This window comes from Bos indicus x Bos taurus, chromosome 7, assembly GCF_003369695.1.
Source record: "Bos indicus x Bos taurus breed Angus x Brahman F1 hybrid chromosome 7, Bos_hybrid_MaternalHap_v2.0, whole genome shotgun sequence".
Classification (NCBI taxonomy): domain Eukaryota; kingdom Metazoa; phylum Chordata; class Mammalia; order Artiodactyla; family Bovidae; genus Bos; species Bos indicus x Bos taurus.
The window spans coordinates 47803112-47818731 of NC_040082.1; the positions used below are offsets into that span (position 1 = coordinate 47803112).

General features: G+C 38.4%; 1 protein-coding gene across 2 annotated transcripts in view; it reads right to left on the reverse strand.

Annotated features, from left to right (window-relative positions):
- G3BP1 (G3BP stress granule assembly factor 1) overlaps positions 1-15620 on the reverse strand; it is a 35461-nt gene that overhangs the window by 7264 nt on the left and 12577 nt on the right. For both annotated transcript variants that reach the window (XM_027545902.1, XM_027545901.1), the window contains exons 2-11: positions 15418-15530; positions 12829-12910; positions 12201-12374; positions 8323-8413; positions 7458-7551; positions 5936-6137; positions 4638-4739; positions 4026-4137; positions 3682-3810; positions 2744-2853 (exon numbers count right to left, since the gene is read on the reverse strand). In XM_027545902.1, the coding sequence (XP_027401703.1) occupies positions 2744-2853; positions 3682-3810; positions 4026-4137; positions 4638-4739; positions 5936-6137; positions 7458-7551; positions 8323-8413; positions 12201-12374; positions 12829-12910; positions 15418-15512 (1191 nt within the window). In that variant the 5' untranslated portion in view covers positions 15513-15530. The remainder of the gene's footprint in view (positions 1-2743; positions 2854-3681; positions 3811-4025; positions 4138-4637; positions 4740-5935; positions 6138-7457; positions 7552-8322; positions 8414-12200; positions 12375-12828; positions 12911-15417; positions 15531-15620) is intronic.

Genomic DNA, 15620 nt, shown 5'->3' on the forward strand with positions numbered 1-15620 from the left:
AAAAGTTTAAAAGTCCACTTGTACACAGCAGTACAAGTAACTCTTATTAAAGTAAACCTTACCTTCTCATAGAATTATGTAAGTGGGATATAAATAAAAATTGCCACCTTTTCCAGGGGCTGGGAGACTTAGAATAAAATCCCATCATCATGTAATGTGGAAAGATTTTGCTGTACATGTTTATGCAGAGTACACATACATCTCAAAAACATCATGAATTTCATTTCAATATAACCTTAAGAAAATGCAATTTGCCTTAACAGAATTTGGGAAAATACTAAAATAACAATACTAGATCTTAGTGCAGGGGGAAAAAGTCTTGGGTCTTCTTTTTTGCCAAAAGAACTATAGTAAACAAAGGGTTACTCAAGATTTCAATCAACTCAATTTATGTTCCTTGCTGGCACTCTGTGGTTTTCTAACAGAAGTATTTTTTCAAAAGAAATACCTAACAGTTCTTACTATGCAGAAGTGTTCTATATACTTCACTTTTATTATCTCTTTTAATCTTCACAACAACCCTTCAAGGGTTATTATCATAACTATTTTATATAGACCAGCAAACTGGTACTAGGGAGGTTAAAGAACACATACTACACAGGTCACAAGTCTAGTGAGTGACAGAAGAGCAATGTAAACCCAGGCATACTGACAGCAAAGTATAAGCACTCAGTCTACACAGCATGGACAGACACCAGTTATATTCTACAAGCTATTTCTGTACACAAAAAACTGCTGAAGGGGATAAGGTAAACTTCTACCCAGACAGCGAGGTGAGGCTAAGTGTTAGTCGCTCAGTCATGTCCAACTCATTTCTTGCTCAGTTATGTCCAACTCTTTGCAACCCCATAGACTGTAGCCCACCAGGCTCCTCTGTCCATGGAATTCTCCAGGCAAGAACACTGGAGTGGGTTGCCATTCCCTTCTCCAGGGGATCTTCCTGACCCAGGGATTGAACCTGGATCTAAAACCTTGCAGGCAGTTTCTTTACTGTCTGAGCCACCTAAAGCAAGCTACATTTGAAGCTCCCAAAGTACACAGACATGATCTGAAAGTGCATGTGAGGAAACCTGCACAGGGGTTGGGCAGGGAAGTCCCTTTTGAGCTCTGATTCTAATTTAAATTTTATATTCTGATTAAACATATATTTGTATATATATAAATATCTTAACACATCCAATATTACAAATATTTTATACACTATATAAATCATACACATTAATATGAAGTGCTATTCCTGGCAACGTTTTACATACAGTGAGAAAAACAGAAGTATTTTAATCCTGAAAGATAAGAGGTTGTGACTGCAGATATTTTAAAAGGTAGTTATAGAAGACATCTCTAAGGAGGTATCAAAAGGACAGAAGCAATCTGAATGAAAAAAGGTACCAGACATACACCCCTTTCTGAGGAACTTTACTTCAAAAATTCTTATGCCTAAAGATATCATGACTCACCCACATGCCGTCAATGAAACACCAAAGCCCTCCTCTTGGATAATTAACTAGGAAGCAATCAGCTCTGACCTTGTTTGGCCCCACTGGGATTATCACACCATTGAAAATACAAATTCAAGGCTGCACCAAAAAGTGTGACCACTGAACTATCACATGCTTAATGGTGAATTTACAACAAGGCCTTTAGGACATTTCTGGGTTCAGTATTCCTGTGTTCTGGGTGAGATAAGCCATTATTTTCTCCACATTTCTCAATGTTTTGCAGGAGATGCTTCACAAAAATAGTGGTCAAACAGTTTGATAGATAATGCACATTTCCAAATGAAGGCTAACTTATAACCACAGCATTAAACTTTGCAGTATATCCACTAACATTCTGGAGAATATCAGACATTCTAGAGAACCACTGGGAAATAATGATCTGAACCATTTCTAACTAACATGGTTAATAAAATGTGTAAGCTTTAACTGGCAGAGACTCAAAATAGACTAGTGGTTGCCAGGGCCTGGGGAGAGAGGATATGGGCAGAGACTGCTTAATGGGTAAGGGACTTACTCTTGATGAAACTGTTTGCAACTAGACAGGTGATGGTTGCACAACAATGTGTATTAAACGTCACTGAATTGTACCCTTTAAAATGTTTAATTTTGTTATGTGAGTTTCACCTCAATTGAAAAAAAGTGAGGTCTTAAAACTCCCACACTCATCTCAGTAAATTAACAGTATTTATATCTTTGTTTTTCTCTACAGCGACTACTACTACAGAGCTTTTTTGCTAATGAAAGATGTGGGGGAAGGAAAGGGGTCTTATACGGACACAGAAACAAGACTCCAATTCTACAAATTCCTCTACTATTGGAGAAGGTAGACTGACTCCAAACCCAGACAAGTTAAAGAACAAAAGGAGACGCTCCTCGTAGTTATACCCGAACAGTTATATAGGAAAACTGCAAGTATACCTGGTAAACAAACTGATTCTAAGTTCTTGGCTAAAAGACACATAGTGCTTCATTCATCTCTTACAACGAATAAAGGATCTGCATAAATCTCAGAGTACTGGCAACCACAGTTACTTCACTCTCCATCACGCAACTTAGGCCAAAACTATTTATATGATACTTTGTTTTGCTAAGTTCCCAGGCAATTCTTTTAATAATGGTTAAACATGATGAAAAATATTACCCAGACAGGTTGGAATAAATTGCACTTTACATGTAAGACACAGTTTTAAGGATGGATGAATACATTAAGATATAAAAAAAATACAAGATGAAAAATTGCTTACCCTGTTGCTAAGCACCTTCTGAACAGGCTCAGAATCATCAAACACAACAAACCCAAAATTGGGTAATTTCCCACCACTGTTAATACGCAGTTCTACCACATTCCCATAATCTGCAAGTGAAACACAGATTATCAAATAAGTTAGAACACTTTTAAAAATATTACATGCACATTGTCCACCAACAGCCACCAGGCACATGTGGCTATAGGGAATGTGAACTGTGGCTACTCTGAAAGACGTGCCCTGTGTGCCAACACACACACAGGATTTCAAAGACTTACAATAGGATCACGGAAAATATCTCATGTTTACATATATTCAGATGATGTCTTAGACACACTAGGTTAAGTGAAATACTAATTTAATTGTCCAGTTCTAAGAGTCGGGCACGACTGAGCAACTGAACTGAACTGAACTGAAAGTGTAACTACAGGGTGATCTAGTGGTTAAGAATCTGCCTGCCAATGCAGGTGACAGGGGTTTGATCCCTGGTCCGGGAAGATCCCACATGCCGCAGAGCAGCTAAGCCTGTGTGTCACAACTACTGAAGCCCAAGCACCCTAGAGCTGGTGCTCCGCAATAAGCCACTGCAAAGAGAAGCTCGTGCACCACGACTAGAGAAGGCCCAAGTGCAGCAACAAAGACCCAGCGCAGTCAAATAAATAAATATATCTTAAAAATAAAAAATAAAGTGTTACTAGAAAACTTAAAATTACATACGTGACTATCTTCTATTTCTATCGGACAGCAGATGAATCTAGTGTTTAAAACTCAACAACATGAGTGGGAGGGAGGTTCAAGAGGGAGGGTGCATATGTATCCTAGGGGTGATTCGCATTGCTGTATGGCAGAAACCAACACAACGCTGTAAAGCAATTATCTTCCAATTAAAACTAAATCTTAAAAAAAGATGGGAAAAAAAAACCTTAATAACCTACTTTGAAAAAAGTCTTTAAGCTCTGATTTATCCACCTCATGAGGCAGGTTGCCAATGAAGAGCTGGTGACTGTCAGGGTGTCTCACAATTCTTCGGGGTTCCACATCGCCTTGCTCACCAGCCTCACGGACTGAAGAGGAAACAAAAACAGCAAGGAATGAGAAAGAAGACACCTTGCAGTAACTGTTCCATTCAACAGTTTTCTCTCTACCCCTAAACACAGATAATTCAATTCACTCTGCAATGTATTTTTAAATCTAAGTACCCACAAATATCAACTGCCCTCCCAAAACAAGCTCTCATCCTCAACATGCCCAGCGTAGAGAAGCCCTTCTGAGCTCTCACCTGGTCTGGGTCCCCTCTGGGGAGGAACATTTATTCGCTGTTCTCGCACCCTCTGATCCCTCTGAGGCCTCTGAAGTGGAATCTGAGATTCAGGCTTAGACTCCGGGCGAGGCTGAAAAATGTATGCGTCAAAATCAAAGCAAGCTTATCTTTTTTTTCCTTTTTAAGTGTTCTAACTAACAATAAGGTTTAAAACTAGAAAATGACCATTCTTGAGTTCTCTCACCATTCCCTCCAAAAAACCCAAACAAACAAAAATAAAAACACATTAAAAATCACTTTGTACCCATTCTCCTCTGCCTTATTTGTTGCTGTTGCTGTTCCTTAGTTGTCAAGTCGTGCCCGACTCTTTGTGACCCCATGGACTGTAGCCTGCCAGGCTCCTCTGTCCATGGAATTCTCCAGGCAAGAATACTGGAGTGGGTGGCCATTTCCTTCACCAGGGGATCATCCCAACCCAGGGATCGAACCTGTGTCTCCTGCACTGGCAGGTGGATTCTTTATCACTGAGCCATCAGGGAACCCTGTCTTATCTGTTAAACCTCTCTAAATTCACATTACGTGAAAATATAAGTAAATTTGCCTAACATGCAAATTTAATTATAAACTCACCTGTGAAGCTGGTACTTTAACAACATGTGGGGGTATCCCAGTAACTGGAACAGCTCCACTGGGTGGAAGGTTCTTACTGGTCACAGATGCCCAAGAAAAGGTCTAAGGGAATACCACCATGAGTTGTTATAATACTTAGCAAAACAATATAAAAGTTCTAGGCTTTTGATTTCTTGTACATTATATGTGCATCACATTCTCAAGAGGCAAGATGGTTTCTAAGTAACTTGAGATTCCTTTGCCCCAGCACTTAAAATTTAGTACTAAAATTCCCTAGGTCTTATCAAGCATCAGCAAAATATGAGCAGCTACTTCCACTCAATTTCAAGTTTGTGAATCCAGGAAAATTCTCCCTCCAAAGCCAGCTCTTCCTCCTTGGATATTCTCACTCTATGATCCAATTCTTGAATTATCTCAATCAGTACCAAAATCACCAGATCTTATTTACCTCTTATCTCTTCATCTTCACTGCCATGACTCTAATCCAAGATGTCATTACCTCTCTCCAGGACTACAGTTAAACCACCTAACTTGTCATCTACTCTCACTCCAATAAACATAATTTTCCACCTGCAAGCTACAGTCATGTCACCATTTCTCTTTACTACTCACCTACAAACCTATTTTATACAGAACAGCAAACTACAAACCAGAGAGGTTACTGACAGTTCCCATAGAATAATGCTCAGAAAATTTCAAGACACTTAATAACTCTTAGACAAATAACAATTTAAGAACCCTGGCTGCATAAATACAGCCCTAAAACATACTCCTTCACAGAGCATCTGCTGTAAAGGTCCTGTGAATTCAGCCAGTATCATCCTGGTGTGACTCATGAGAGGTAACTGAAAAGCTTCAAACTTTTGAAATCAGTTATTCTAATTAGAACATATTACAATTAGTTTCTACTTCTACTGTAAAGTTGTCCTCAATTAGATTTCAGGGAAAAGTCTGCTGTGCCATGTAATTTTTTTGAAGATACACTATCCTTTTTTTGTGTAACAAGCACATAGTAACATGCAATTTGAATGCAGTATTAAAAAGAAGGTTTGTTGATATGGCAACAATATAGCACCCAAAACTTGTCTGAAAGTATTCAAATTTCCTTAGAGGAGGGAAAAAAATTCCTTTTGACTTTATAATGCAATATGCATCTTATCTGAGGTATGGTTCAATATGGAAGAATTTCCCCAAATGAATACAAAAATTCACCTACAAAAGTCATCCTAGCAACAAAAACACAAAGAGATTTTTTACAACAGAAAGAAGCAGAATAAAACTGAAGACATGCTGCATACTCTCAAGTCCTCCTGCACTGTCTGGGCTATGTCTGCTGGTGCTGGAGAAGAACTCTTCTGAACATCCTCAGGAGCAGTTTCTTCCAAGACTGGCTCAGACTTTTCCTCCTGGACTTCAGATACAGGTTCCTGCTCTGGTTCTGGTTCCGGTTCAGGCTCTGGTTCAGCAACAGGTTCTTCTAAATGTTCTTCTAAGTCATTGCTTTCACAGTAAAATTTGAGAAATATCATTCTGCTTCCATTGATTTAGCAAGAAATTCCTATAGAGACCTGAACCTAAAAATAGCTCCCTCCTCCCCACAAATATCTACAAATAATGTATTTGAGTATTAAAACATGAAAATTTTTCAGAAAAGCCCTCGATGAGCAAGTCAGATTTGCTAGATTCTGATTAAGTACATGCATCAAGCATATCAAAAGGAACTAGACCATTGTTTGGAGAAGGCAATGGCACCCCACTCCAGTACTCTTGCCTGGAAAATCCCACGGACGGAGGAGCCTGGTAGGCTTCAGTCCATGGGGTCGCTAAGAGTCGGACACGACTGAGCGACTTTACTTTCACTTTTCACTTTCATGCATTGGAGAAGGAAATGGCAACCCACTCCAGTGTTCTTGCCTGGAGAATCCCAGGGACGGGGGAGCCTGGTGGGCTGCCATCTATGGGGTCGCATAGAGTCAGACACAACTGAAGCGACTTAGCAGCAGTAGCAGACCATTGTTTCTTGAAATCTCAAATTATCACAGTTTACCTATCACATATCACAAAACTCTTAATAGGCGGTAGGCAGGGGGGAAAGGGAGCTGTTTAATAGGTATGGTTTCAGTTGTGTAAGATAAAAAGTTCTAGATATCTGTTGCACAACTGTGTGCATATACTTCACACTACTATAAAGTACACTTGAAAATGGTTAAAATGTCATGTGGTTTTTACAACCCAAACATTTTCTCACACTAAAAACACAAGGAATTTTGGAGGAAAAAAAAAAATCAGCTGTAATTCAAAACAGTTCTTAAACTTCCACACAAGTCATAGGAACAGTCTTTTAAAACTGCATATGCTTTCCTCCTGAACTTCTAATTTGGTAGGCTTGTGGTAGGATAATGAATCTTCATTTTCAACCAGCAACCCAGGTGAGTAAAGTCAGTCCCATCACACCTTCTAGTTCTCTCAAAGCACTTAATGCTACGCCTTATTAACACTTGATAAATTATTATTAATTATCAAGTGTTAATAATAACACTTATGCTATTAACACTGGATAAATCTCAAATCTATTTCCACTTATGGTGAAGAAAAAAACTGAACCAAAAAGCTACTTATGGATACTATTTAAGTAGGTCTCAGAGAACAATCTATATTAAACATGCTTTATATATTTATGTTAGACACCAAAAGCAAAACCTTTCTTCTGGGAAATTATCACTGAGACAATTCTGAGCATTATGGCTGCCCTCCAGCAAACAGGACTACACAACTCAAGTTTTCGTGCAGCTCTGGACAGATGAACAAAGTTTTCCTTACCTGACAGTTTGATCATAAAAAGTTCCAGAATCATCAGGTACCACCTCAGGTGTCTGCTGTCTTTCTTCAGGCTCCTCTACTTCTTCTTCAGATTCTAAATGAGAAAAAAAAATTAACATCTTTGTGTTCATTTAATTCACAAATATATTCACTTTCACAATGTTCATCATGACAAAAAAAGGCAATGATATGAGTACATAACACATAAAAGATAAAATAGGGCAACTGGATAAAATCATGAGACAGGATTTAAGGACAGAACTAAGGCTATTTTAATGTCTGGATTACAAGCATGGAATCTGAGGTAATCCAACAAATGTTCTACCGCCTAACTAGCTGTATGACTCCTGTGCCCTAGTTTATTAAATGGGAACAACAGTACATAACGTACTTATCTGTAAGGTTGTTGTATTACAGCCTTAAATAAATACAAAGTACTTAGAATCCTCAGTCATATAGAAAACACTAAAATACAGTCTCTCTCCAGAGCAATGGGCAGGCATATTTGCTGACCATTACAAGGTTTCAATTCCTAAAACTTAGGGTTCCACTCTAGTAACACACACCACTGCAGTGGAGGTACCATCTAAACTTCTGCAGAGTCCTATGCAAACTGTGACCAAGATGCTACTACTGCTGCCATAACTTGTCTACTAACTTGGGAGTTCAATGTGTCCCATCAATACCAGTGGCATAGACTAAGTGGTTGGCCTCAAGTAGGTTAAAATTGCCAAGATTTCTTATATCTTAACAATTAAAAGTTACTAATGAAAAATACAAAGAATTATGAAACCATTCAAGAAACTTACACTCTCTTCAAGTCAAACTGATGCCATCCAAAAAAAAATTTAGACAAGTAACTTACCCTCCTGAGGTTCAGTGATAAAGCCACCAAAGACCTCATCTTGGTATCTGAAGATATCATTGTGAACATAGAACTTATTTGCAACAGAGCCCTGTAATACCAACAAAAAGTTTTCATTTATAAGCAGGCTTTTCAAACTCCAAGTTACCCTACATCAAATTACCCTGGGCCATTAGTTCTCAACTAATGGCAGTATTGCCCATCCCAAGAGACATTTGGCAACTTCTGGAGACATTTCAGTTCTCCCATCGAGGAGTAGAACTGACAATTACTGAGTGGAGGGCAGGGATGTCACTAAGCATCCTACATTGCACAGGACAGCCCTGACAACAAAATTATCCAGGCTCAAATTTTAAGTCAAGGTGGAAAAGATCCTTGCTCTAATCTCAAATAGGTTAAAATCTCCAAGATTTTAAGACTTAACATGTTTGTTAAGAAGCACTCATATATACCGAGTGCTTAAAATACCACTTAAATAAAATAAAATTTTTGAATATCTAAAAATTGACCAATTATTTAAGATGCCAAAACCCAAATCTCAAATTATTTCTTGAACAATAAATACGTTATTACCAACTACGTATTTTAAAATCCCCTAAATCTGTATCCAAGAATACTGACACAAGCACTCAAATGTGGTATAGCTAAAAAGGTTTGCCTACCCTAGGTATAAGACACTTATGTTGAAATCTATGTCATTTATTAGTCATTCAATTTCTAAGGCTGTTTCTTCACCTGTAAAATGAGGGCTACGAACTCAAACTAGAGTTTTGATTATTAAATGAGACAGTTTATGAAACAATCCATTATACTTAGGTAATACTGAAATCTTCCTCTTGAAAGATAGGAAGTAAATTTATTAATATCCCATGATTTCTTGCATATTTAAGTCAATCAACAATTTTAACACTACAGATAATCTAAGCCTTCTCAAAAAATCATGACTAAACTGACTTCACGTGATTTTTCAAATAAACTGAGTTTATATTTAAACAGTAAAACGACAGGGATTTTAGATTCATTGTCCTTCAACAGAAAATTATCTTAAGGGTAATTCTAGAGAAAACTTTCAGCCAGCAAGTCATCATGAGCCCCTTCCACATGCTCACACAGATCACAGACAGGATTCCTAACTTTGCTCATTCTGGACCTGGCAACAAGACACTTCAAATGCAATTAATCAACAAAACCTGTGGTCCTTTCATGATAACTAAAAAAAAAAAAAAAAAAAAAAAAAACAGGACTCCTTGAAGAAACAGTTGAACCCAAAACCGGGTTAGAGGATGGAGCAGGGAAAATGCAAGGTGATCCTGAAACCTCCTGTGCCATGGAGTGCCCTGTTTCCAAAAACCACCCCAAACAAAAAAACCAAACCCACTCAAAAGGGTTCACACTTAGCAGATCTGGGACATTTTAGAAATCAATAAAAGTTATTAATTAAATCTATTAAACAAAGATCCCATGATAGGAAAAAAGGTAAAGTTACTTACAGTAGAATGCCAACGAGTAGACAAAAAAAAAATTTAGATGATCACCATTTGTACCCATCAGAGTAGCAAGAATTCATGAATGCTTAAAACTAATACCTAAAACATTTGATGAAGAACATAAGTACATGCACAGTCTCAAAGAAGCCCGCAAGGAATCCCCTGGTGGTACAGAGGATAAGAACCCATCGAGCCAATGCAGGTCTGGGAAGAGTCCACAGCCCTGGAGCAACTAAGCCCGTGAGCCACAACTACTGAAGCCCACGCACCAAGAACCTGTGTTCCACAACAAGAGAAGCCATTGTAATAAAGAGTAGCCCCAGCTTGCCACCAGGTAGAGACAGCAACAAAGAGTCAGTGCAGCCAAAAATAAATAAAAAAGAAGCAAGCATAATTTACATTCTGATGAGAAAAGTAAAAACATTAACTTTACATGTCAACCTGGTGACCACCACCTTAACTAAGTAATACTAATAACAGAACTAAGTGTAAGTGTTAGTCGCTCAGTCGTGCCCGACTCTTTGTGACCCCATGGACTGAGCCCACCAGGCTCCTCTGTCCATGAGATTTTCCAGGCAAAGATACTGGAGTGGGTTGCCATCCCCCTGCTTCTTTAGGAGATCTTCCCAACCCAGGGATTGAACCCAGGGAGGCCTCCTGCACTGCAGGCAGATTCTTTACCAACTGAGCTACAAGGGAAGCTATGTGTATGTATATATATATATACACATATATATACACACACACATATATATATACATATACATATATACACACACATATTCTTTTCTTCTCCTTCATCTCTCCTTTTAGAAAACTGTAGAGTTCCCTGGTGGCTCAGATGATAAAGAATCTGCCTGGAATTGGGGTTTGATTCCTAGGTCAGGAAGATCCCCTGGAGAAGAAAATGGCAACCCACTGAAGTATTCTTGCCTGGAGAATTCCATGGACAGAGTAGCCTCGTGGGCTATAATCCATGGGGTCGCAAAAAGTCAGACACGACTGAGCAACTAATATCTCATGTCCTTCAGAGTTATTGCAACTCTCTTAATTCCATTGCTAACCAATGTGTGTTTTTGCTGCTGCTGCTAAGTTGCTTCAGTTGTGCCCGACTCTATGCGACCCCATAGACAGCAGCCCACCAGGCTCCTCGGTCCATGGATTTCCAGGCAAGAGTACTGGAGTGGGCTGCCATTGCCTTCTCCAGTAATAACAGGACTGCTAAGTCACTTCAGTCGTGTCCGACTCTGTGTGACCCCATAGACGGCAGCCCACCAGGCTCCCCCGTCCCTGGGATTCTCCAGGCAAGAACACTGGAGTGGGTTGTCATTTCCTTCTCCAATGCATGAAGGTGAAAAGTTAAAGGGAAGTCACTCAGTTGTGTCCGACTCTTAGCGACCCCATAGACTGCAGCCTACCAGGCTCCTCCGTCCATGGGATTTGCCAAGCAAGAGTACTGGAATGGGGTGCCATTGCCTCCAAATAATAGGACTAAATGATATCAAATGCGGAAAGACACGTATAACCTAAAACTAATCAGGAACTACCAGACAATTTAAACTGACACATTCTACATGGTAACTTGATTGTCCTCTTTAAAAATGTCTGCTGCTGCTAAGTCTACATCTTGATAAACAAAAGGTTAATGAATTACAGCAGATTAAAGGAGCCTAAAAAGACATAAGAGCTAAACACAATGTGTCATAATGAGCTGAATCTTGGATGAGGAAAAAAAATACTATTCTTTGTATTATTGGAACAGTAATCAAAATTTAATTATGGACTATAGATGGATAACTGTATTACAATTTTTTTTAAATATTGTATTTATTTATTTATTTGGCTGTGCCAGGTCTTAGTTGTGGCACATGGGATCTAGTTCCCTGCTGCTGCTTAGTTGCTCAGTCGTGTCTGATTCTTTGCGACCCTATGGATTGTAGCCCGCCAGGCTCCTCTATCCACGGAATTCTCCAGACAAGAATATTGGAGGGGGATGCCACCTCCTTCTCCTTCAGGAATCAAACTTGGGCCTGTTACACTGGGAGGGAGGGGAAATCTTAGTCACTGGACCACCAGGAAATCCCGTAAATACCTCCTGACTTTGATTAAGAAATGAAGTGCTCATTCTTAAGAAATGTTCACTTCAGTATCTGAAGATGACTAGCCATAATGTCTCCAATTTACTTTTCAAACAGTTTAGAATTAAAACACACAGGTAAATAGAAAAAGAATTACATAAAAAAATAGAATTATAAATGTGTGGGCAAATATGGCTCTAGGTAAGATAACATGTAGGAGTTACTACTGTACTATTTCTGTAAATTTAAAATTTCAAAAATTAACAGTCTTTAGAAACACATGTACAAATTTTTATATCTTTTTTTTTCATACCTCAGGAGCAAGGACAAAGGTCTGCATGAATCTCCTCAAAGCCTGGTTGTTATTAGAGAGCAAGCCCATCACCTGGACCACCACACCGTCATTCAGAGTAGCATGAGCATCAACGTGGCGGATCTTAGTGTGGCAATTGGTGAAGTTTTGTGACATCACTTTCCTATGGATTTCCTAAGGAATCAGGCAAGAGATAATGCAGAAGCTCCAATAACAAAAAACTTTCTAACACAACAAAGAGCATTGATCTGTGCACATCTGAATTACAAACTACAGAGACCCCACTGTAATTTGTCTTAGTATACTATATTTCCAGTGACACCCTGACTTTTTAAAACTATTGTCTTCAATTAACATATCTAAACATGTTTACAATAGGTGATCTCCATGCTAAAACCAATTATCTTCAAACATAAAAAAACTTCAGAATATATCACACCAAATGAACAAAAAAATTTTCAATGACTAATAAAATCAAGAAGTTATTGAATATCTGAATTTCCAAACAGAAGTTGACAATTTTAATTCTCAAATATCAACAAACATTAAGCATGTATCCACCTCAATTCAATGGGTTATTTCCTAGCTGATCAACAGCCTACATAAAGCTTGTTATGCTTATGCTTACTTTCTGTCCATAGACAGCATCTGCTGGCTTTCCATTTGAATCCAATCCCCCATGGACATAAGAAGAGTTCTTTCCATAAAACCTGTAAAACAGAAATATACTTGTCATCTTTAAGCATCCTAAGACCAGGTATTTATTGTTCATGTTTGAACCCATCTGCTTCACTAGTACATTCTTGGAGGCACGAATGTGTTTTCTTTCTCATCTTTGTATGCTCCACCCCCTACATTCATAACATTTGCTGAATGGGAATGAATTTGGTCAAGGAATTTTTGCAAGTCAAAAGTTCCAGGTCTCAAGAAAGAATGATCGTGTTGGAAGGGATCTTGTAGTGCACCTCAGGAAGGCCATGTAACACACAAGTTCCCGTTTTCACTCACGGAGAAGACAGGTAGTCTTGATGATAGGTAAGGATTTCTATAGACTTCCCTGGTGGCTCATTCCTGCCAATGCAGGAGACTCAGGTTCCATCCCTGGGTGGGGAAGGTCCCCTGGAGAAGGAAATGGCAACCCACTCTAGCATTCTTGGCTGGAGAATTCCATGGACAGAGGACCCTGGTGGGCTACAATCCAAAGGGTTGCAAGAGCTAGACAAGGCTAAACAGCTATTCTCTCCACAGTCTTGGAGAATCCTTTTCTATCTGAGAATGCATGTGATAAATTCCCATTAAAACCCAGTAACTCAGGCAGAAGAGTTTAAGGAGTTCCATTTTTGCTGATGCATTAGGAGCGTCAGACTTAATTAATTCTCCATACCTTTAATTCACCTATATCTTCAACTGTTTTGTTTTCATTACAACAATACTGAATTAGGAAGGTGCCAACAACTTCCGCCCCAGCCCTGCCAACACACACATGCAATGCCCTAACTCGGGGATAATCACTATTAGGATTTCTTGGCACCTGTATTCCAGACAAACAATCTTTCACAAACCAACCCAAAATTTTCTCTATCTTGATTATTTCCCCCATGATCCCCAAAAAATGGACAGATCTGGGCCCTTAAGGATACCTGAACTACCTTTCAACTTTTTAAGTTATTAAAAGGCTCCATATTAGCCAGCCACTTAGTTCACTGCTGGCTAATCCTCTTTTCATTGTATCTAAAATGTACCTCAGAGATAAAATGTGAAAAAATACATGTGTTACAATCAATAAGTAACAACAGTGACAAGAAATATATTTGGTTAGTTTGTTTCAACTCCTACTCCATTTTAAATTCTAAATGTATCTAACCACTAAAAGCAAAGAATACAATTGACCAAAAAATAACAAAAAGGGGGATGTTTATGGTTTAAAGACTTATTCTATCACTCAATAGTCCTGCGAATACCAGCAAATTTTTAAGCCCTTAGTGTCTTTACCCGGAGAAGGCAATGGCACCCCACTCCAGTACTCTTGCTTGGAAAATCCCATGGACGGAGGAGCCTGGTAGGCTGCAGTCCATGGGGTCGCTAAGAGTCGGACACGACTGAGCGACTTCACTTTGACTTTTCACTCTCACGCACTGGAGAAGGAAATGGCAACCCATTCCGGTGTTCTTGCCTGGAGAATCCCAGGGACAGGGGAGCCTGGTAGGCTGCCGTCTATGGGGTCACACAGAGTCGGACACGACTGAAGTGACTTAGCATAGCATAGCATCGTGTCTTTACCTGTGAAATGAAGTTAATTATTCCACAAGGCCTTACACTAACAGCTTCTTTTTTTTTTTAAAGATCAAGAAAGGTATAGGAGAAAAAATAGTTCTGGTCCAACAAATACACATACATTTTGAAATTTCTAAAAAGTATTCTAATAATTCCACAGAAATAGACTGAGGAGTTTTCTACAATGCAGCATTATTTATAGGAACAAATACTGAAGGCAACTTATATATTCATCATTAGTGGAGTAACATAACAATTTTTTAGAAAATAAAAATTTCATGGATATTAAAATTAATGATACATGCACTATCCTTGTAAGATAACAGATTATTGCTAAAACACAGCATAATAAAAATATTTGCATCTACATAGAAAAATTAGCATTGTTTTTCTAAAGACTCCCACGTTTATTTCATACATCTGTTTTAATTTACAATAAATCGTTTCCACAAAAAACCATACATCCTAATTTTTTAAAGCATATTAACACAAAAATATGTCAGAACAGGAACAGTCTCGTACCTTCAATACATTCATAACTAAATAATTAATGGTTCACCAAGAGAAAAATACGCAAAAAAAAACCAAAAGTACAAATATACATTTATATTTAAAGCATTATATTTCTGATAATGTATAGGAAACTTTGTCTAATTTTCAAATATTTACATATTGTACTATTATAAAATTTGAATACCCATCACCTTTTGGTACTTACAAAGCATTTTTATGCAACAACCCTAGAAAGAGCATAATGAATCAGAGAATCTTTTTTTTAATTCTCAACTGAAGGTTAATTACAATATTGTGTTGGTTTCTGCAATATATCAACATGCATCAGCCATAGGTATACATATGTCTCCTCCCTCTTGAGGGAATAAGAGCATCTTAAATACTCACTAAAACACAGAATTAGGTGATACTCAGGGAAAAAAAAATTTACCTGTGTAGCATGTCTGGGGCCTGGTTCAACAGTGTGTAATACTGTCTCACAAATTCCCGCCCGACCAGCAGGGGACTAGGCTTCTCCATAACCATTGCTTTGGTCAATTCAACCTGGAAAAAAAAAAAATCAAATATGTTCTACCTGATAGATCAAGTATAAGGGGAGAAAGGAGCAGGGGCGGAGACTGAATCATTTAGCTG